Source organism: Beta vulgaris, chromosome 1 (assembly GCF_026745355.1).
Source record: "Beta vulgaris subsp. vulgaris cultivar EL10 chromosome 1, EL10.2, whole genome shotgun sequence".
Lineage (NCBI taxonomy): Eukaryota > Viridiplantae > Streptophyta > Magnoliopsida > Caryophyllales > Amaranthaceae > Beta > Beta vulgaris.
This window is the reverse complement of record NC_079202.1, coordinates 46541913-46564982: the sequence shown is the minus strand read 5'-3', so window position 1 is coordinate 46564982 and position 23070 is coordinate 46541913. Positions and strand designations below refer to the sequence as shown.

The following is a 23070-nucleotide window of genomic DNA, read 5'->3' as shown; positions in this document are numbered from 1 at the left end:
GAGAGGGTAAATAGGGAAATTTGTTTTGCCAAATAAGGAATAAAGCAAAAGTGGGAAGATCTTTTGGAAAAACCCTTAAACGGAAAGTGGGAAGATCTTTAGGAAACGGAGGGAGTATTATGAAAAATTGATAATTTGATAATATATATTAAAATAAATTTGTACAAGGTCCTACATTATAATTTTTAATATGTAAATCAAAAGTTTATAAACTTTGACTACACGATTAATAAAGATTTTTTAGGAAGGGAGGGAGTCGTAACAATATGAATACTTTACTTTCAGTGACATAAGTTTTTTAAAAGGAGATAGCTATATATTGTACTTGTAAAGATATTGGTTAACAGTATATTTTTTATGATATAGAACAAGATATTAAGCTCTAACAGTAGATTACTAAATGTGAAGTTTTTATGGGATGAAGTGGCATTTCTCCAATGTCTCTTCTTAGATTCTCATGCAGGAAGCAGGATAGGGGGGGGGGGTGTTAGTATCTGATGTTTTCAGGTTCATTGCATGACTAATAGATGTTCAAATGAGAAATCATGTAACTAACTGCATCCATCTCTTATGATGTCAGTAAGGCTGTGTTAGGCATAACTTCTAAGTTACTTTCTAGTTTGTCTACGATGGAGAAAATGTAGTTCAGCCTGTGGTGTTTGGTTAACTTTTGGGGAAACAATAGCTTAAGAAACCGAATGGTACTTTCTCTCGCTTGTGAAAAGCTAGCTAAAAATGCAGAATATAAGATCTATAATATTATTGTTTGACACTTCTGGAACTGATTTAATTGCTAATCTATCAGAAGTACCCGTTTTAATTACTATCTTAATACCTATCAGCTATCACCTAACATTTACATCACTAGAAGCTAGCTCAACACCTTTCTGTTGGCTTGGATATGCATCATGTTCAGCACAACCTAAGCCTAACAAACTGAAATGCTTCAGCTTTATTATTGAGCCATGTGAGAGCCCTGCTCTATTCAAATTTATCATTGAGGGCTTCCCCATTTCTTCTAACCACTAGAACTAACTATAGCGGTCGAAGAATCATTCCATGGTATTTTCTGCATGCTATTCCATGACAGATCTTAACTTCATCATTGTGATCACTGATCAGATGTAAATGGCATGATCTTTTTTAAGGCTTGTGCATTTGGTTGTCTGTATGATCATTCCATGTTGTGACATTGTGTCTTGAATGATCTTTGCAACTATTGAAGCCCCATATTTTTCAATTGTCATGTTTCTCTCATTTAGGTCTTCTTGTAGGATTCCTAAAACTGAAAGCTAGTAAAGAGCTCCCATCTATAAACCTCTTCAGCTCTGAAAATTAGTGTGGCTGCCAGGTTCATGTAGCACACACTTTGGCCTAGAGAAATCTGGTGTTGATCATCGCTAGGCATTGCTAAGTGGTCGTTTGGTCGGATATAGGGAGTTATCTTCCAAAAAGTTCTGCAATTCCTCGGGAGTGTTTATTTCCTGTAAATTGTTTGGTTGATCGCGGGAAATAGTACTTCCTATAAGAAGTTCTGCTTACCCAACGGTTGGGGGAACTAGATAAACAACTTCTCCAATCTGTATATTGTATGTCAACCAAACTATCACTAAAAGTTGCTTCACTAGTTATTGTGATAGATCGTCCCCCATAATTCATGCATTTATTTCGTTTAGGTCTCATTTTAAGCATTAGCTACTACTGTTATCATTAGTAATAAATAGGTCTACAGTTGCCAGCCATTGTCAACATGAATGTTCACTTTGTAAAGCATAAGCGTAAGCTGGACAGTGAACTAAGATAATTGAAGTATATCCCGTAAAAGAGATATATTTGTAACTTGGAAGTAGTTAAAAGTCTTTATGTACGACACTTGAACAGGGACCTTTTATTTTTAACTTAACTCTTAGGGGAAGATCACACTCTCACCCTTTCTTGGGGGAATTTTAGCACACATTATGTTTGCTCTGTACACTCTCAGAGGAACATGCATATAAACTTTCGCTCTCATCCATTCAGTTTTCAGGTAAGTGTTGGTGAATGTAAACATCTTCAGTCATGAATGTTGTTAGCTAGGTGGGAGTTGGGTGTATTAATAGGCGTAGATTACTCTTTGCCTTTTATAAGGAAGAAACCATAGCGGTTGATATAGTACACCACTTGTTTTGCATGATGAAATAGTACCAAAACACAAGACTCTAGTAACACTTTGGTAGCCCATCACTTTGTGTAACCATTGTGATCAATGCAGTTGCACAGAAGAAAATAAGAAGAAAAAAGAACAGTATTAAATATATGAAGATTGATTGAGATGGCTCCTCAAAACTTTTTTTTAAATCTCCCCCCCATATGTACACTTGGTTCTTCTTGACCTTTCCTTGCAATTCTACACTTTGACCAGTTTGAAGAGTGATGATTAAGGAGCCAACTAAGCAGTAAACTCACCCTGATTTCTTACTAATGATCTGTATTTTTTAAGAAAGAAGCATAACTAACAATATTATTACTATTATTATTATTGTTATTATTACCTAAATAACTATTAACACTCAAGCTTATGATCATTAGTTCATTTGTTGGTATGACTAATATAAACTAGCAAGAGAGGCTAAGTCTTGGCTTGAACAGGTCAAGAAGGCTCTGGCATGGTGGGTGCACATATTTGCAGTTAGGACATGTTGGTGAAGACTTGCAGAGCATCACCAGCATATGGCACCGCTTGCAAGCGGTCGCCACCATCTCTGCTGCCTCGTCTGTAGCCTCGATATCAATGGTGTTTGTCTTTCCAACAGTGCTCAAATTTCTTAAAAGATCAGTAGAAGCTGGTGGTGGTGGTGAGTTGCTGGATTTCTTCTTCATCGTAGTCATGTTCTTTTCTGATGTTGATTTTGAGTAATTATTATGGTTGAGTGAACCACAAGGCAGGTTAAGCTCAAGGTCCAAACTCATGTGATAATCCCTAGGACTTGATGGCTCTGAACTTTCCCTTGGATCTCTCAGTGTTCGTTTTTGTGTTCTGGTGTTGTAGAAGTGGATTTCCCCTGACTGCATGCAAAATATAGAATGTTTAGTAAAAACTTTTTACTTTTTCAACTATGAAATTAAAGAAAGAGAAGGAAGTAATATACTCATTCTATTTTCATATTATCAATCGTTCAAGGTTATGTATCAATATGTTAAAACTTGTTAGTCTTTGCAAAATCGACCAATAGTAATTTATCAATACTTTATGATTACATATAATTTCTGCATCCGAAATTTAAAGGGATGACAAATTGGGAATAAAAAAGTTAATTAAGTAGTCGGATAATAAAAATAATATCTTTACCTGAATATCGAGGCAACGTTGCCACTCGGATGGCAACGGAGTCTCGAGATGAAGTTCGATATCGGAAAAAGTTTTGGTAGCAAAGGTGGCTTTAGGATTCTTCCAATGTTTGTAAGGAAGAATGACCTCCTCATCTTGTGTGTCATTCCACTTCCTTTTCATATTCTTGAAATTGGTATGATCATGATCAGTTTCTGAAATAGGTTTTCTTTGATCATTTAATTGGAGGAAAGATGTTTGAAATGATACCATAGTTTCTCTCACTTGAGCTCTAATCTGGGTGTGTTGGTGAAAGATCAAGTGGGGGAGTGTAAATGTTTTGGTCCTTAAATAGGAAGGGAGAAGGGCAGGCAAAGAACTGTAAGGAAGAATCTAAGAGGGCAAATATAAAGGTGGATTTAGGGTGGCCCACATTTAATACTACTACTACTACAACTACGATATTTATTAATTTCCTTTTTTAATTTTTATTTTCTTTAAATTTTTTTGTTGACACCTTTAGTTTAGTGAGTTTGTCTTGTTAGAGACCGCTTACTTTTAAATTAAAATTAGGCAATAGGTAAGCCCAATATTAAAAAGAGAACTAACTCAATAGTGACTAGGTTAATTTCTTTCGGTGATTAATTTAATCCATTTAGTGACTAGTCTATTTTTATATTAAAATTAGACCGTCTCTTTTAATAATTTTTGTAGTTTAGCATGCTCAAGTCTCAACCAAATTGAAGTTGGCTTCTTGAATTCAATTAATCCACTGTATTTCCGGAGCTGCTGATCTTTAATAGCTTGGATGGCGTAGTCCTAACCAACTCTCATAGTCAATATTTACGCACCCCTTTTTATTTATTCAATTGTTATTACGTTCCCTCACTTAATTGCAATACCTGATCCTGCTGCCCTGTCTAGCGGTTGCATTTCAGTCATCACAACTCACCACTTGCGTCCTTTTTTTTTTGGTATTATACGTTCTCGTGAAACTTTCCTACATTTTGTATATCTGAAGTATTTGAGATTATACTTTCTCCGGTAGGATATAATCAGGCCTTTTGGAAGAGGATTTCCCCTTGCTATTCCCTCCAATCTTCAAGTGTCTTCCCGTAAACCCTAGTCGGTTTAACCTGCGAGAGGTGTCGGTTTGGCAAGACCCTTCATTTTACCATAGGATCCTCAATGGGGATTCTAAAAAAGGAAAAAAGAAAATATTAGGTTATGTAGAATTCATGCATATAACAATTGTATAATTGTTGAGAACTCGAGCTCCTCAAGGGTTGATAGGTACGGAGTAATTTGTAATTTGTAATTTGTAATTTGTAATATGTAGATTTTATATAGTTTAGTTGGTAAAGTATCAAGAGTTGTATTTTAAGATATTAGATTGAGCGTTTAAACGATTGCCACTACAACTCAGGGTTAAAACGAAACATAGAAATCATATATGGTGATATAAATTGATTCTAGGAGATCCTTAACGTAGTAAAAAATGAAGGAAATTTTCCATTTCTTGCTTGTCAAACTTATTTGTTATAATAGTATTTGACTTTTTAAACGAGAGGTTAGGGATTGAATCGTTGGTATCCTGACCTTGGCCACACAACTTTTTTGTCCAATATTCGCCATTGCATGAGATGAGAATACAATTTTGATAATCTAGTAAATATAACTCACTTTGCTAATGAGTCATTTCATGAAAGAGTTAGTTGTGTTTCTAATCATCAAGATATTAGTTCTTATGATGATAGATAAAAATCACATCGTCTATTATGGGAATTAAAATTATTATGGTCTTTTTATGTTTACAGCTATTGACTTATCATTTTTTTGGCATGAGGTGTTGCGTTTGTTGACTTGTTTCTCTGCAATATATTACTATCAAAATTATCTATAAAGATCAGCAACCACATAAAATTAAAGTACGACACAATTATAAAACATGAATTTTGATTTAAAAATACCCAATCTTAATGAGCAATATTCAGTCTAATCAATTAACATGTTAATTAAACAATTGCTTACCATATTGTTTCTTTGAGGAAAAGTAAAGAGAATTGCATATCTCAAAGAGCCTTTACTAAGTTTGTTCATATGATCTTAAGGAGCATCTTACCACCCGACCATGTGCTATATTGTATATATAGCTCATAGTAATATAAAAATAAATTGGGTAGCCAAGTATATGTATATCCAACAATACAATGCATGAGTGATGAGTGATGAGTGATGAGTGATGAGTATTATTACAAAATATTTTTATCTATACTAATATATTAAAAGGCGTGTATAAACAAGAAACTGTGCCACGTGGCGCTCTTTCTATAAGGAGTTTTAGTTCATGTAATCCATGTCAATAATTTTTTTTAGAAATTGCAAAGTATAGGGTTTGATCTCAAGTACATATACTAAAGTCTTAATCACTAGGTTAAGTTGTATTTAGTGTTATTATCATTAAGTATTATATTAATAAATAAAATTTTTTCTTACCCGGGACATAGCCCGGGCTTAAAAACTAGTCAGAATTATACAACTTGAATAGCACTTAAGTTGCCATCACATTCACATATAACAATACTGGATGCAAAATGTTGGGACGGAACTAACCTAGGTAAAATGATCATGGATGATCCTAAAATAAGGAGAGAGAAAGAGAGTGAAAGTAGTAAATAGAGGCGGTGACGTTAGAGGAGAGAGAAAGTAAGCCATTAAATGGAGAGTCTGTTGTACAGTTGAACAAGGGTCTTCAATGCCCCCCTTCTCTCCCATTACTGATGAGTTTTTAATGGGGAGGGCGGATTCAATATTCAATATTCAATATTTAAGTAGTAGTAGTAGTATTCATTTCCATTACATGTAATAACATGAATACAGCTTCCTGAATTGGGTCACTCAAACAAGTATACCCTCTCATTCATAATTTTATAATTTTTATACTAAAGTTTTTTAAGGAAATTAAAAGCACTCAACAACACTTTCTCCTAGCTCCATCGTCAGCTATTATAAATTTATAACAACCACATCCCCATGACCTATGAATCCAACACTTTTATTACTCTATCCTATAAGCTTTAATTCTTCTCAACACCCCTGCTTTAATTTAACAACTACATCCACCTATATTGCTTGTTTGCTTCATGTCCCTCTCCCCCGCGCCTATTTCTCTCTTTTTTATCTAACGTTGGAAAAAAAAATCTATGATTTTATGTTCGATAGATTACCCGGCCACTAGGTAAACGTAGCAAGCTCCGAGTATGTGTGGATATATCCAGTGAATAAGTGTAGCGATATTCTAATACTTCCATTCTCTTTTTTTTTTTTTGAGTAAAATTATGTATACATCTCTAAGTGCTAGTTATTAAAAAAAATACCTATTGTTGTTGGGTAAGAGCCGCAACTAGATCTGGGCATGGGCTGGGCTGGCACGAGGGCTGGCACGAGGGCCGGCACGGCACGGCACGGCACGACACGATTTGAGCCCGGCCCAGCACGAGCCCGCTATGAGCACGACACGAGTGGTGGGCCGTGGGCCATGCATGAACAACATTCTAAAAGTTTGGCACGAACCCGGCACAAGCACGACGGGCCGGCCCACAAGTTGGCACGCTTATTTTGGTTAAAATTTCATAATATTTAAAATTTTGTATAAGGCATGATGGCACGGCACGAGCCGGCCCGACACGGACGTGGGCCGGGTCTGCATGGGCCTTAGATTTTACAACTTGGCACGAGCCCGGCACGGCACGAGCATTTCTTGGCCCGTTTTGGCACGGCACGTTGTGGCACGAGGCATGCGGGCTTGGCACGTGGGCCGTCCCGGCACGACCCGTGCCCACCTCTAGCCGCAACAATAAAACGCAGCAATAGGTAATAATTGTTGCACAGCCAAAACCGCAACAATATGCCCTTTAATGACCGTCGCAATTAACATTTATACTAGTGATAATAGATCATCATATGATCACTTGGATATAAGATGGATTTTATAAAGCAAATAATGTTTAAAATCTAGTATATACATGGCGGAAGAATTCAAATTTCGTATTTAAAAATTACATGAAATGCTCGAAAGAACTTGGTTGGATCTATGTGGATTTACAAGGCAAACTAAGAGTCTGATAGGTCAGGGTGCAAGTTTCAGCATGAAAAGATTTAACCAGCAAGGTGGAATGGATTTTCTAAGACTTTTAAGCATGTTATTCGATCGATCAATTTGCAGTCGGTTTCGTGATCCCTTTATGTGTTTTATGGTTGGGTCATTTTTTTTAAAAAAAAAAGAAATTTCATCAATTGAAGGCCAAACGACATCTATAATAGATATTAAAGAAAAACAAGATACAAACAAACAAGGTTAAATCAAATTTGTCTTCGAAAAAACTACAATGAACTAGATCGAGCAATACAACGCATCTCCCTTGCGTATTTGCTAAATCAAACAACTATTGATGAGGAAGGCTATCATTCTGACATATTTTGGGAAGAACATTCTTACGATGAATAAAAAGAATCCCATAACGAGATACTAATTTATTCAACAAAACTAAAAACTGAAAATAAAAGGAGGAGAGTGCCTTACGATGAATAAAAATATCCATGACAACCCTAACTGATGAAGAAAGGGTAAGGGAGGCTATTAGATTGGGTCATTCTTCAATTAGATGTTAAACTAGCTTTCTAAGTATGCGTTGCGCGTAATAACGATTTCTTCATTTTGATATTTTGTAATGTTGAGTAGCTAGTTTTACATACAATAACGACATCATTATAGTAGTTTAAGTTGGCAATTTTTTTTCTAGTAAAGGGTCTATTTTGTTCAATTTATTAAAAGTTATGTTCAGCAAAAATAAGTCCAGATCAGTTGATCAGATAAGCAAAATAAGTTGAATGAAAATGGAACCAACGTAGTTTAAAGAAAGCATGCACTTCTAATTAATATTTTCAACATAGTACTAAAAAAATATTCATAAAAATTATTGCATAATCACCTCTTTTGTCAAGTCTAATCTGATTAGCAAATTAGTTCATGATTACAAATATATTTATCCGTGGAAATAAAATAAGAAAAAAGAATCTTCCTTTTCGCTATTTTTTGCTTTTTTTATTCCCAAATTTGATTCAAATTTATGTTCTCCATAATCGCAAAGATTACCTTCACATTTTTGTGCATTTCTTTTTAGTTGTGAATAGTTTTTAATTCTAACATTTATTTATCTATCATTATTAGTATAGCTAAAACTTCAAATGTAGTACATTGTCTTGATCTAACCTTATTATCTATATGTAACTGGATTACACAAATTGAAATTATATAAACCCATTAAAATGATCATTTCTTTACATTAATATAATATTATGGAAGTATATTGCTGATTTTTTTATTTTGGTAATGTTTCCTTTTGATGGAAGATTTTGATAGTTTGGTATATTGTTTTTTTTTTGTGAACTTTTTAGTCTTTCTTTTTTCTAAAACCTAATTTTTTAAGTTATTCTAATTTTAGTTGTTTTAAATCACAAATATTTTGATTGATCAACCATTATTATTTAAAAAATTTAAACAAAATTGATGTAATTAAAAAAGTAGGGGTATTATAGTCATTTAATTGTGGGACACCATGCCTCCCCCTTCACTTATATATTAGAAATATGCATTTTTTCTTGGTTATCTAATCGATGAGGCCGATAGATGTTGAATGTGCATTTGTTCTTGGTTATCTAATTGATGAGGTATTGTTGAGCCCATAACCAAACCCACGTGTGAATGTAAGTGTTGTCCCACAATTAATGAATTTGAAATTAAGGGGGATCGGAGTGTTGGGATGTGTTTCCAACATTGAAGAAATATATGAGATATGCCCACTTTATAACACAAAGGGGCTACTCTCCTTATTGTTACAGTTTTAAGGCGGAACCTCTTTGGTCTTGTAAAGTGAAAAAATAATCTATGATTTTATGTTCGATAGATTACCCGGCCACTAGGTAAACGTAGCAAGCTCCGAGTATGTGTGGATATATCCAGTGAATAAGTGTAGCGATATTCTAATACTTCCATTCTCTTTTTTTTTTTTTGAGTAAAATTATGTATACATCTCTAAGTGCTAGTTATTGAACAGTAAAAGGTAAACATATTAATCAATTGTTAAGCATTATTAATGCTGATCAACCATGATTTTGTCTAAGGTCCTAATAAATAATGCACATGTTTCTTGTTGTGGCTCATGCTCATCCATTGCCCATGTTGTCCACATCCGTGCACAATACACACAATACATCTCTCCCTTGCTTTGACAACCCTGCACAAAACACAAGCGGCATCTGACAGCTCACTTAATTAGTCGTGAACGTTTACTTGTGTTTCATAAACACCCTCGATCGTGTGTCCTACTTTTATATAGTTGCTCTGATGAGGGACCTTGTTAATGAGGCGATCAAACACTCCCACGCAGCCCCTCAGCATGGCCATCTCGTCTGAATTTCTATCTATTGGTAATGCCTTGCGAGTATTGTGTTTGTCTTGTCCTTTCGAGTTTCTCTCCTCGCCAAGTCCTCTAATCTCCGACGAGATGTTATGTTTGTAACTCCCTTGTCCAACACACTAGTAGAATAATTGCTTATTGTTACGGCTGAATTGACGCGATTTAACCCATACGTAGCAGTAAATCACGTCAAAAGAAAAAAAAGAATAAAAAATTAACCTATTGATGCGGTTCTGGGTGAAAACCGCAACACTAGACATCAATGAAAAATTTTCAAAACTATTTGACTAGTTTGACAAGATCTATTGCTACGGTTCCTACCCAAAACCGCAGCAATAGATTAAAATATTAATATTTTAATCAGCAATTGATTAATATATTAAAATTTTAAGCTATTGTTGCAGTTTCTTGAAAAAACTATAGCAATAAAAGGCCCAATATTATATAACAATATTTCAGTCGCACCTTCCTTACTAAACCCTAAATCTAACCCGCGCCTCCCTCACTTCTGAGTTCTCTATCTCAATCCTCCTTCCTCTCTCTCATGGCAGATACACTTCTCCCTCTCAATTCTCTCAACCTTTCTCACTCTGTCTTACTCCCATCCATCACTTTCGCTCCTCCTTTCTTCGCCTCTCACTTTCGCTGCTCCTCACTTTCGCTGACACCTATTGTTGTTGTTCCTATCAAAAGCAGTAGCAATAGGTTTCATTTTTTTATCAATAAAATACCTAATGTTGTTGTTCCTATCAAAAACAATAGCAATATGTTTCTTTTTTTTATTAAAAAAAATACCTATTGTTGTTGGGTAAGAGCCGCAACTAGATCTGGGCATGGGCTGGGCTGGCACGAGGGCTGGCACAGGGCCGGCACGGCACGGCACGGCACGACACGATTTGAGCCCGGCCCAGCACAGCCCGCTATGAGACGACGGTGGTGGGCCGTGGGCCATGCATGAACAACATTCTAAAAGTTTGGCACGAACCCGGCACAAGCACGACGGGCCGGCCCACAAGTTGGCACGCTTATTTTGGTTAAAATTTCATAATATTTAAAATTTGTATAAGGCATGATGGCACGGCACGAGCCGGCCCGACACGGCACGTGGGCCGGGTCGTGCATGGGCCTTAGATTTTACAACTTGGCACGAGCCCGGCACGGCACGAGCATTTCTTGGCCCGTTTTGGCACGGCACGTTGTGGCACGAGGCATGCGGGCTTGGCACGTGGGCCGTCCCGGCACGACCCGTGCCCACCTCTAGCCGCAACAATAAAACGCAGCAATAGGTAATAATTGTTGCACAGCCAAAACCGCAACAATATGCCCTTTAATGACCGTCGCAATTAACATTTATACTAGTGATAATAGATCATCATATGATCACTTGGATATAAGATGGATTTTATAAAGCAAATAATGTTTAAAATTAGTATATACATGGCGGAAGAATTCAAATTTCGTATTTAAAAATTACATGAAATGCTCGAAAGAACTTGGTTGGATCTATGTGGATTTACAAGGCAAACTAAGAGTCTGATAGGTCAGGGTGCAAGTTTCAGCATGAAAAGATTTAACCAGCAAGGTGGAATGGATTTTCTAAGACTTTTAAGCATGTTATTCGATCGATCAATTTGCAGTCGGTTTCGTGATCCCTTTATGTGTTTTATGGTTGGGTCATTTTTTTTAAAAAAAAAAAGAAATTTCATCAATTGAAGGCCAAACGACATCTACAATAGATATTAAAGAAAAACAAGATACAAACAAACAAGGTTAAATCAAATTTGTCTTCGAAAAAACTACAATGAACTAGATCGAGCAATACAACGCATCTCCCTTGCGTATTTGCTAAATCAAACAACTATTGATGAGGAAGGCTATCATTCTGACATATTTTGGGAAGAACATTCTTACGATGAATAAAAAGAATTCCATAACGAGATACTAATTTATTCAACAAAACTAAAAACTGAAAATAAAAGGAGGAGAGTGCCTTACGATGAATAAAAATATCCATGACAACCCTAACTGATGAAGAAAGGGTAAGGGAGGCTATTAGATTGGGTCATTCTTCAATTAGATGTTAAACTAGCTTTCTAAGTATGCGTTGCGCGTAATAACGATTTCTTCATTTTGATATTTTGTAATGTTGAGTAGCTAGTTTTACATACAATAACGACATCATTATAGTAGTTTAAGTTGGCAATTTTTTTTCTAGTAAAGGGTCTATTTTGTTCAATTTATTAAAAGTTATGTTCAGCAAAAATAAGTTCAGATCAGTTGATCAGATAAGCAAAATAAGTTGAATGAAAATGGAACCAACGTAGTTAAAGAAAGCATGCACTTCTAATTAATATTTTCAACATAGTACTAAAAACATATTCATAAAAATTATTGCATAATCACCTCTTTTGTCAAGTCTAATCCGATTAGCAAATTAGTTCATGATTACAAATATATTTATCCGTGGAAATAAAATAAGAAAAAAGAATCTTTCTTTTTGCTATTTTTTGCTTTTTTTAATTCCCAAATTTGATTCAAATTTATGTTCTCCATAATCGCAAAGATTACCTTCACATTTTTGTGCATTTCTTTTTAGTTGTGAATAGTTTTTAATTCTAACATTTATTTATCTATCATTATTATAGCTAAAACTTCAAATGTAGTACATTGTCTTGATCTAACCTTATTATCTATATGTAACTGGATTACACAAATTGAAATTATATAAACCATTAAAATGATCTTTCTTTACATTAATATAATATTATGGAAGTATATTGCTGATTTTTTTATTTTGGTAATGTTTCCTTTTGATGGAAGATTTTGATAGTTTGGTATATTGTTTTTTTTTTGTGAACTTTTTAGTCTTTCTTTTTTCTAAAACTAATTTTTTTAAGTTATTCTAATTTTAGTGTTTTAAATCACAAATATTTTGATTGATAACCATTATTATTTAAAAAATTTAAACAAAATTGATGTAATTAAAAAAGTAGGGGTATTATAGTCATTTAATTGTGGGACACCATGCTCCCCTTCACTTATATATTAGAAATATGCATTTTTTCTTGGTTATCTAATCGATGAGGCCGATAGATGTTGAATGTGCTTTGTTCACGTTATTAATTGATGAGGTATTGTTGAGCCATAACAAACCACGTGTGAATGTAAGTGTTGTCCCACAATTATGAATTTGAAATTAAGGGGGATCGGAGTGTTGGGATGTGTTTCCAACATTGAAGAAATATATGAGATATGCCCACTTTATAACACAAAGGGGCTACTCTCCTTATTGTTACAGTTTTAAGGCGGAACCTCTTTGGTCTTGTAAAGTGAATTTCCACTCTTCAGTGGCGGGAGCAACCAGACCAATTTGACATGGTATCGAAGCCCAGGTTGTTGGGCTATATCACTAGTATAGAATCGACGATTTGGGTCAGATGCCAGACCCCACATGTCTGACGCTACAGGCCTCGACGCAAATTAAGGAGAGATGATTTGCGTTGTATCAGGACTCGATGCAGATATTAAGCTATTTGCGTCAGACTTAAGCAATGTCTGACGCACATGACCCTTGAGCCCAATTAGATCAACACCACTAGCACCATTTGTGTTGCATGTTAGACTATGTGCGACGTAAAACAGTCAATTTTTAATAAAGAATAAGTGAATATGCGTCGGATTTTACATGGATTCGATGCAAATGGGTCATTTTTATAGAATACATACAAATCAGTGTTGTCAGCCATTCATCAATGCCACAAATTTATAATACAACTCCACAATAATTATTCGTTCCATTATTGCTTCAATTATACAACTTGTATACATATTTGATTAAATTAAAATTAAACAACAACAATCGAACATCTTAAAACCCAGACTTCAATCAAACCATACTTTTTAAACATAACAAATTTTAAGCACAAAATTGAGTAGCAAACTAAAAAAAAAAAAAAGTTGAACCATGAATAAGATATTGATCTTCTCCTTCAATTTATAGAAGAATAATAAAATTAATTACAAAATCACTAAAATTCAAAAAAGAAAAAAAGTAAGATGAGAAGGATGCTACAAACAGAAAATAAAAATGAAAAGGTGTTGGAACATTTATACATAAATGGACTTAAGTGTACAAGGCAATGAAACAACATTGGATACCTTGTGTTCTTGGATGCTCTTGGTTGATTATGAGGGATGTTACTAGTCATTGATTTAGCATTAATCTTGATGGTTAAGTATAGTATGTTACATGGGTTTAATACTCATTAACATGCTAATGAATTAAGATTTTAATGAGTTTTTCAATGGTGTATCATTACTCCTTTGTGACTAATGGCATCCTAGGTTGATGGCTATAAATAGGCCATTGTAGTTCACTTGTGAACAAGTAGAGAGAAAAAAGGTGTTAAGTGTTCTCTCCTCTAAACACTTGCTTGCTCTTTGAATTACTAGCTAATTTTCATTGAGTGTAAATCACAATCCAAAACACAAAGTCCTTTAGAATTCACTTCGATTGATCATATAAGTGAATTACAACTCCATTGTATCTCATTAGTTATTTCGTGGTAACCCAGTGATCCTAGTGGGGCGAAATTAAACTAATAGGAAAGCGTAGATTCCGTTCCTTGGAGTGATATATCCGGTTCTCTCATTGATCACACCTAACAATCTATTAGTTTAATTTTCTTTTGGATATGTTTTCACCTCTCAAGGATATGGGTCTTGGAAGAGTTGGATATGGTTTGTTCTACGTACTATGGTTATTATTTGTTAAAGGTAAAATGCATGTCTATTCATAATTGTTTTTGCTCTACATATTCATATCATATGTATGATGATCAATTTAATTATTGATGTGGTTTTATGGTTTAATAGAACTATGTGCATTTGTTAACAATGTTCTATGATATATGGGTTTTTTTTTCTTTTCAACAATGATAATAATCTAAGATTATTAAGAGTACTTTTCTTGGTAAAGATAGTATGTTTATTGTGATGTTTACTTCCACAATAATTTTTGAGATATGGTCTCATGATAAATCAAAAGTATAAGTGTTTATATACAAATTTGGTAACATGTGGTCATATGGTAAAATTTGTATATATTGGGAGGAGAAATCTTATACTTGGATATTGATTTATGAAATGTATTTTTATGCATATAAATTAAGCCTTTATACTTGGGATAAGTATAAAGAAAGATAATTATTTAATTTATTATCTTTGACTCAATTTTTTAAGTGACATGTCTTGATTGAAAATGAAAATATATGGCTTTTGGTATAAGAAGGATTATATATTTTGATACAAATTAAGTCATGGATTAAGGAATTGGTATTTTTTACTAGAAGATGAGATTTTCATGGAGGTTTATTCTTTATGAAAATATTGTTCTTTGTGGAGGAGGTTTATTCTTCATAAAGGAGGTGTTTCTTCTTGGATGTGTAATTCCTTGGAAATCCAAGAATTAGTTTGTGGAGCATTTTCAAATACTATAATAATTGTCATGTAAATTAAATAGATGGAGTGATATTCATTTGATATGTGAAGTGATTTTATGGCTAGTCCATGTATCATATCACTAGTTATTGTGATATACTTCTATTTTATCAATGGGGTATACTATCATGTTTATATCGTACTCCCTCCGTTTCCTAAAGATCTTCCCACTTACTGTTCCTACAGATACCAAGGTAAATCAAGTTGTGTGGGACATGGTGTGAGTAAAGTAGGAGAGAGAAAGGGGTTAAGATAAATAAACAAATAAAAATGGGTTAAAGTAGGAGAGAGAAAGAGAGTAAAATTGAATTAATAATGTAATGATGGACCATATGATAGTGACATGAGAGGGTAAATAGGGAAATTTGTTTTGCCAAATAAGGAATAAAGCAAAAGAGGGAAGATCTTTTGGAAACACCCTTAAACGGAAAGAGGGAAGATCTTTAGGAAACGTAGGGAGTAAATCATAGCACATGGAAATGCGACATTATTATATGCTTGATTTTATATAACATGGAGTCGCAATCTTGAATTTTTATACGGTTCATTTTAACTTGGAAAAATCTTTGGCCAAAGTGTTGTCAAGTTAAAATAGTATAAAATTGTAAAGGGGTGGAAAGCCCAACTTAAATTACTAAGTAAAGTTGGATCCTCATTGAATTCAAGAATAGTAATTTGGAGCACTAAATTAGCAAATCATCCTGAGGTTAGTGCTCAATATTGCAATGAAGGAGGTTGAGAATTTATTTCTTAATAGACTTTTGGAGGATGCTCATATTGCAAGAGTGATTATTCTATAAATAAAGTCTACCTATATGAGTAAGAAGTTTGGCCGCTTCACCAAGTTAGGGGCTTAACTTGGAAAACTCATGAATGGATATGGACACCATGTCGTCAAAGGTGTAGAGGGTTAAAGGAATTTTTGTTAGTACTTGTGTGTATTGTATCTTCGATAATTCGTAGTGATTGTTTGATTCAAAACTTAGTCTATCATAACAATTGGAGTTATCGTAAAGTATACATATACTAAGTAGGAATTCAATCTTTATGACATTTCTATTTATGCACAAGTATGTTGTTTTGTGAATAATTTTATGCAAGTCGTTAGCCATTTATATTATAAATGGGCGGAGGATTGTTGGAACATTTATACATAAATGGACTTAAGTGTACAAGGCAATGAAACAACATTGGATACTTTGTATTCTTGGATGCTCTTAGTTGATTATGAGGGATGTTACTAGTCATTGATTTAGCATTAATCTTGATGGTTAAATGTAGTATGTTACATGGGTTTAATACTCATTAACATGCTAATGAATTAAGATTTTAACGAGTTTTTCAATGGTGTATCATTACTCCTTTGTGACTAATGGCATCCTAGGTTGATGGCTATAAATAGGCCATTGTAGTTCACTTGTGAACAAGTAGAGAGAAAAAAGGTGTTAAGTGTTTTCTCCTCTAAACACTTGCTTGCTCTTTGAATTACTAGCTAATTTTCATTGAGTGTAAATCACAATCCAAAACACAAAGTCCTTAGAATTCACTTTGATCGATCATATAAGTGAATTACAACTCCATTGTATCTCATTAGTTATTTCGTGGTAACCCGGTGATCCTAGTGGGGCGAAATTAAACTAATAGGAAAGCGTAGATTCTGTTCCTTGGAGTGATATATCCGGTTCTCTCATTGATCACACCTAACAAAAGGGAGGAAAGAGGGCAGATTCATGCCGTTAACTCGAAGCTCAACAACACGCCTCTCCCTTTTCATTCCAACTCGAACTCAAGATCACAATTCTAGGTTGTCATCCAATAAAAAATCATGGTATCTCCATCAATTGTGGAGTGAACAAAAGGGGGCCGATAGCGATTTGGGTTCAGGGGAAATGTGACCGCAGAGAAAATCAGTGGGTTCAAAGCCGAATCTCGAACAACGAGGAACTCGATCAACAGACGTTGATGCTCGACACTTCGAAACCTAATATTCATTTCAAAATTCGGGAAATTTTGTGTTAAGATAGGCAGGTTTTAATTCGAAAAATGGAAGAAACATACTCAATTAAACTTAGATAAGGAAGAATCAGAGAGAGAGAGAGAGAGAGAGAGAGAGAGAGAGAGAGAGGAAAAGTGATGAACCTTTAACCTGTGAGGAGAAGAACTGTGTTTTTGAAGTTTGACGAGAAGATAACAATAGAGAGTGAGAACTGAACGTGAGAAATTCGAGAAATTTACAGCTTGTGTAGTTGAAGACGAGAGAAGAATAGAGGGAAGGAGAGAGACTGAATGCTGGGTTTGAAGGAAATGCTGGTAGGGTTTCAAATTTTATTTTTGGCCTTATGGCCTATGTGCGTCGTACATAAAATAAGATCCGACGCAAATCAGATCCAAAATAAGGTCGTAATGCAATTAGTGAATGTGTACATGTCGCATGGATAATAAGGCCTTAAAACCCATTTGCGTCGGATGGAATTACATATCCGACGCAAATCGTTGGAAACAACCATTTGCATCGCATTTAACTTATCTTTCGATGCAAAATTGGCTTTCATGATTTGCGTCAAACATTGACCGGGGTCCGACGCACATGAATCTCGCACCCATTTCTTTTAATTTTTTGCGTCGAATGCATGATACATATGACGCATATAAAGCATTATTTGCATCGGATGTTGTGAGTGTCCGATGCAAATGATGCGCTCCTCCACTTCCACGTCGATTTATGTGTTGTGCGACACAATTCAGGAGATGCAAATCAACGTTTTCTACTAGTATTTGGGCATTTGTCAAGAAGGGGACTCTATTGGATGAGGATTATTATTTACTACCTTACTAGTATGCTCTAATTCTAAGGACACTCACATGTTAGGGGAGTGTTGAACTCCATTTTGTTGTGCACATGTGAATTGTCCCACATTGGAGAAGAGAAGATAAAGAACCACATTATAAGGTAAAGAATTTGCTCCTACTACTATCAGTTGGTTTCAGTACGGAACCTCCTTGGAGTTGCTCATTTTGGTTGCCTAGACCCATTTTCAGTTCTATCAAATTTTATCATTATATAAAAGCCTAAGTTGGGTTTGGATTGATCTGGGCCATGCTTATGTACAACTCACATGTGAGAGGGAGTGTTGAGCCCATGAACAAACCCACATGTGAATGGAAGTGTTGTCTCACAATTAATGAATTTGGAATTAAGTGTTGGGATGTGTATTCCACATTGAAGAAATATATGAGTTATGTCCACTTTATAAGGCAAAGGGGCAACCCTCTTATTGCCATATGGTTTTAAGGTGAAACCTCCTTACTCTTGTAAAGTGAATTTACACTCCTCCGTGGCAGGCTCAAGCTCTTTATATGTATATATGAAACAATATGTAGATTTCATAAGCCATGATATTCGTACTCATGTTATTTGATCTAAAGAAAGCTATATATGGTTTTAACTTCGAGCTTAGTTCCACCATTATTTTAGTAGTTTTTCTTTACAACAAGGTTGCTTCTTATGTCATATCGATGTGTCTTTCACCATGGCACATTGATACATTTGTTCTCTATGTTAACTATACTTTTTGATTCCTACATATCTATTCTTGCTGTCCGATTTGTATTAAAGTCTTGGGAGATTTTCGCTATTTCATAGGAAAGATGTGCAAACTTGTCGAGGATTATTTTTTTATCTAAACTTAAGTTTGTTGCAAAACTTATTCAAAACTTCCACCTTCATACTTGATACTACTATGACCTGTTTTGTTCGTGGTAATAGTGGTGGTAATGGTTTTTAATGCATATTTGTGGAGGCATTCCCATGTCAAGATCCATTATAATGCTAGTTCACCCAAAACACCTATTCTTTTTTTTTTTCTAAATTTTCATTACCATCCATTACCACTTGGTAAGGTGGTATTGGGTGGTAATGAAAATTTATGAAGGAAAACACATGTTTAGACATCATGTTTCATTACCATGAATGTTAAAATTGAAATGTATTCACAAACTTACACTAAAAAAATATTACCATTACCACAATTTAGTACAATTAACCAAGCATGACATAAGTACTAAGCATGTTTGCACACTCCTCCCCTTTTAATTTGTACCACCGTCTCTCACACTTTGGATATGGCGAAATGTTGTTAACAAATTTGATTGAGGATCAATTTGTCTTTACCTTATTTCTGATTAATTTCAAAAAAAAAAACTTTCGAAAAAGTTAAGAAAAAATAAGAAAAGTTCAAATAAGTTAATAAGAAAGGTTTAGATAAAATAAAAGAGTTCAGAAAAATAAGAGAAGTTCATGATGTTTAGAAAAGTTTAGAAAAAGTAAGAAAAGTTCATAAAAGAAAATATAAGGTGAAGAGAATATGCCATGTAGCACCGCAGTATGATAACAATACTTGGCTAAAATATGACCTAATATATATTCTCAGTTTATGCGAGTTGAACGCTTCTCGGTGTGCAACATATCACATATGTTGGTTAGCTAAGTAGGTGTTCAAGTATTTGCATGGCACAAATGATTATTACTTTTTGATATTGGCTTTGCCTCGTAGATGATATTTCTTTCATTATTACTTATTCGGATGTTGATTGGGTTGGGTGCCCAAAAGCTTGTTATGGCTAAAATTTTAGGTTGACATTGGCGTAATGGAATAAAGACGTTGACATGATCAGATACGACACCGACGTTATGACCTAAGTCAAGGACCTAAGAACTACCCGGTGAATAAGCTAGGAGTATGGCTGCTATGTTGTTGCTAAGTTACCGTTGAGGACTCAAGTCATAACCACATGGCGTGAGTGCAGGAGGTCAATTGGGATTATGCGGAGATACCTTTGAGATCTTTGGGTGTGCGTTACAGCTAGATATGTGCTATTTAAATTCTTTGGAGTTACAAGAAAAAGGGTTCAAGCTTCACACATCAAATATACGTGCAACAACCATCATTCTGAAGTTATTCATACATATTTTACATTTCTAGCAACTTTCCTACTTTACTCGAATAAACATCTCTTGTACTTGGAACAAATATTTTAGGGTGTATTGATTGTCATTCACTCTGAGCAACAATTGCATATAGTGGATTGGTGGACTCATTTTCACCCGCGGTTTTTTACCCACCTTCATTGGGGTTTTTTCGCGTCAACACTTTATGTCGTTCCTCATTAATTCCTTTTTTGCATTCGTGTCGCATACATAATAGCAATCTGGTTGTTTTCGTCCCCATATCGAATCTTGTCGTTTAGGCAAAAAACAGCATAAACAATCAAAATCGATTCTGGTCCGGTCCGGACTGATTTTTGCACACCCATAACTAGCATTGGTTTGCTTGGTCCATGAAGATATGACAGGTAAAAGTCCAGACGTTATCACTCATAAGCTGAACGTCGATCCGGAGCGTAAACCAGTCAAGTAGAAACGACGTATATTCGCTCCTAGACACAATCAAATTATAAACGACGAATTACAAAAGTTGATTGATACATGTAAGGTACGTGAAGTTACATATCCTGATTGTCCAGCTAACGTTGTCCTTGTTAGTAAAAGAAGGACAAGTGGAGGGTCTTGGTCTGCATCAACTTCATAGACCTTAATAAGGCTTGTCCTAAGAATCCATTTGCACTTCCCCACTTAGATGCAATGGTCAACGCGACGGCAGGACACAAGCTCTTGACGTTCATGGACGCATATCTGGCGACAATCAAAGCCTTATGCATCCCGACGACCAGGAAAAGACAGCCATCGTTACCGACAAAGGTATTTACTGTTATGAGGTTATGCCTTTTGGACTTAAAAATGCAGGTGCGATATAGATGTCTATCATATTATTGCAAGAAAATACAAAATACAATTTGGATATGTTTTGAACTCCTTGAGTTATGACTAATTGTTTGTCATCCTCCTTAAGTTTAACCTTATAATTGATGGTCAATCCTATTTAGCATGATCATAGCAACACATTACTATAGATTTTTACTTAGTTTATGAGAATATTCTTTGCAATTAGTGGTTCATTATCTCTACTCCATATCTAAATTAAAAATTGTTGATATTTTTACTTAAAATTTCTCAAATTAGCCTTTTGAGTGTATACGTTCCAATCTACTTGTGTTTTCCCTTGCAAAGTTTTTGGGGGCGGCATAGACTTACAGTGGAAACCTAAGAAAAATATGTGAGGGCTCTATGCCTCTATTTAATGGTGAGCCATATCTCATTATTCATATTCTTGAGATTTAATGGAAATTTTTTGGCTTGTAAGGCTATGTTTAGTTCACCTGAAATTTTCTGATATGAACTTATCTGAACTTATTTTTTCTGATCTGATCTGATCTGATTTGATTTACAAGATCTTATCTTTTATAAATTATATTATTACTTTGTAATTCATTATTATGCAACACATTATAGGATCAACGTTAGGGAAATATATTCCTAACTTCCTATGGATAACCTTAGTTCTAAAATAGAAAGGAAAAATAACATGGCATTGGCAATTATGGAAAGTTGAGGGACCCAAGATAGAAAAGCCGAAAAAACCAAAAACAATTGTCCTTAGAATTAAACTCGTGACTTGATGCCTAGTATACTCGCGCTCCAACTACCTGCTCCACCATATCTATTTGCATTACTATCCCAAATAAGTTACTTATAAATATTTTGGATCATGGGGTGCGCCGAGGCCCGGGTAGGCCACCCCCTAGATCCGCCCCTGTCCCTCAACTCTTTTGATGGCCTCCCCCCTTTACTACCCTTCTCCCAATCCATTCTTTTAATCCATCACCGCTCGATTTCACAAATCTTCCACTCTTTAACCTTAAATCCCATTGCTATACTTCCACAATAAAGAGTTTCCTTTCTCTATAATGTATACGTACCATTATGACACAGAAATGACTTCCTGGCGACAAGCACTATAGGCGAACGATGAAGCAAACCCTAATTTCGATACATCCACACCATCTTCGCCACAAAATCCAAATATCACAATTTTAGTTTCTAAATGGACAAAAATTGTCTATTTCTCCTCACTTTTGTTGCACCCACAAGCGTATCTTCTCATGATTCACTTAAAAATTGATAGCGAACTCAAGTGATCCATCCTCATGAATGCCATATGAGGGAGAAAGAGGTGGGAATTTCGTGGGTATTGTTGTATTGGTGAGATTTTGTCATTTTGTGGGTTCCCATCGTAGTAGTGGGTATTGTCGGGATCGACGGTGGTGTTTCGTTGCTGGGATGGGTTCAGGGGTGGGGGTTGGTCTTTTGAGGGTATTTTGGTGAGAGGCAAGTTGATTTCAAGGCTTGGGTGCATGTTTAATTTAATGTGGTGGGTTTACTGGCTAGTAGTGCGAAATGGTTGTTGAAATTAAATTTGTGGTTGAGAGAAATGAGATTGTCCTTTTTTTTAATGAGGAATGTAATTTAAAGAAAGATAAAAAAATATATAAAAATAGAATTCATACTTTTACCTATTAAACTGGTCACCGGTCATATGACAAATAAAATTAAATGAGTATGAAATGTAGACTTACTCGAGAATGATCAATGCTTGCCTAATTTTGAAAATACCATGCATATGTTAGCTTATCTAAAATAATTTTTCCTTATTTTTATGGGTTATTTATAGACTTTTGACCCATATTATATAGATGGCTGAAAATTTATTATATGCATTGATTTCTTAGTCAAAATTTACTAAAAAGTATACAATATTAAAATAAGTAATCAGAAGCGGATAAGCCTTAATAATATAGCAATTGGTTGAAAATAATTATGAAAATATT

General features: G+C 34.9%; 2 protein-coding genes across 2 annotated transcripts in view; one reads left to right on the top strand and one right to left on the bottom strand.

Moving 5' to 3' along the window:
- The window catches only part of LOC104892391 (carbon catabolite repressor protein 4 homolog 1), a 28965-nt gene extending 25818 nt beyond the window's left edge, over positions 1 to 3147 (top strand). The window contains exon 12 of the mRNA XM_010678319.4: positions 2629 to 3147. The gene's annotated coding sequence lies outside the window, so the exon portion shown is untranslated. The remainder of the gene's footprint in view (positions 1 to 2628) is intronic.
- Positions 2267 to 3837, bottom strand: LOC104892385 (hypothetical protein). The gene is made up of 2 exons (XM_010678307.4): positions 3329 to 3837; positions 2267 to 3045 (listed from the first exon to the last, which is right to left on the bottom strand). Exons 1-2 carry the CDS (start codon positions 3578 to 3580, stop codon positions 2596 to 2598), a joined length of 702 nt encoding a protein of 233 aa, XP_010676609.1. The 5' UTR covers positions 3581 to 3837; the 3' UTR covers positions 2267 to 2595.
- Positions 3838 to 23070: the final 19233 nt, after the last annotated feature.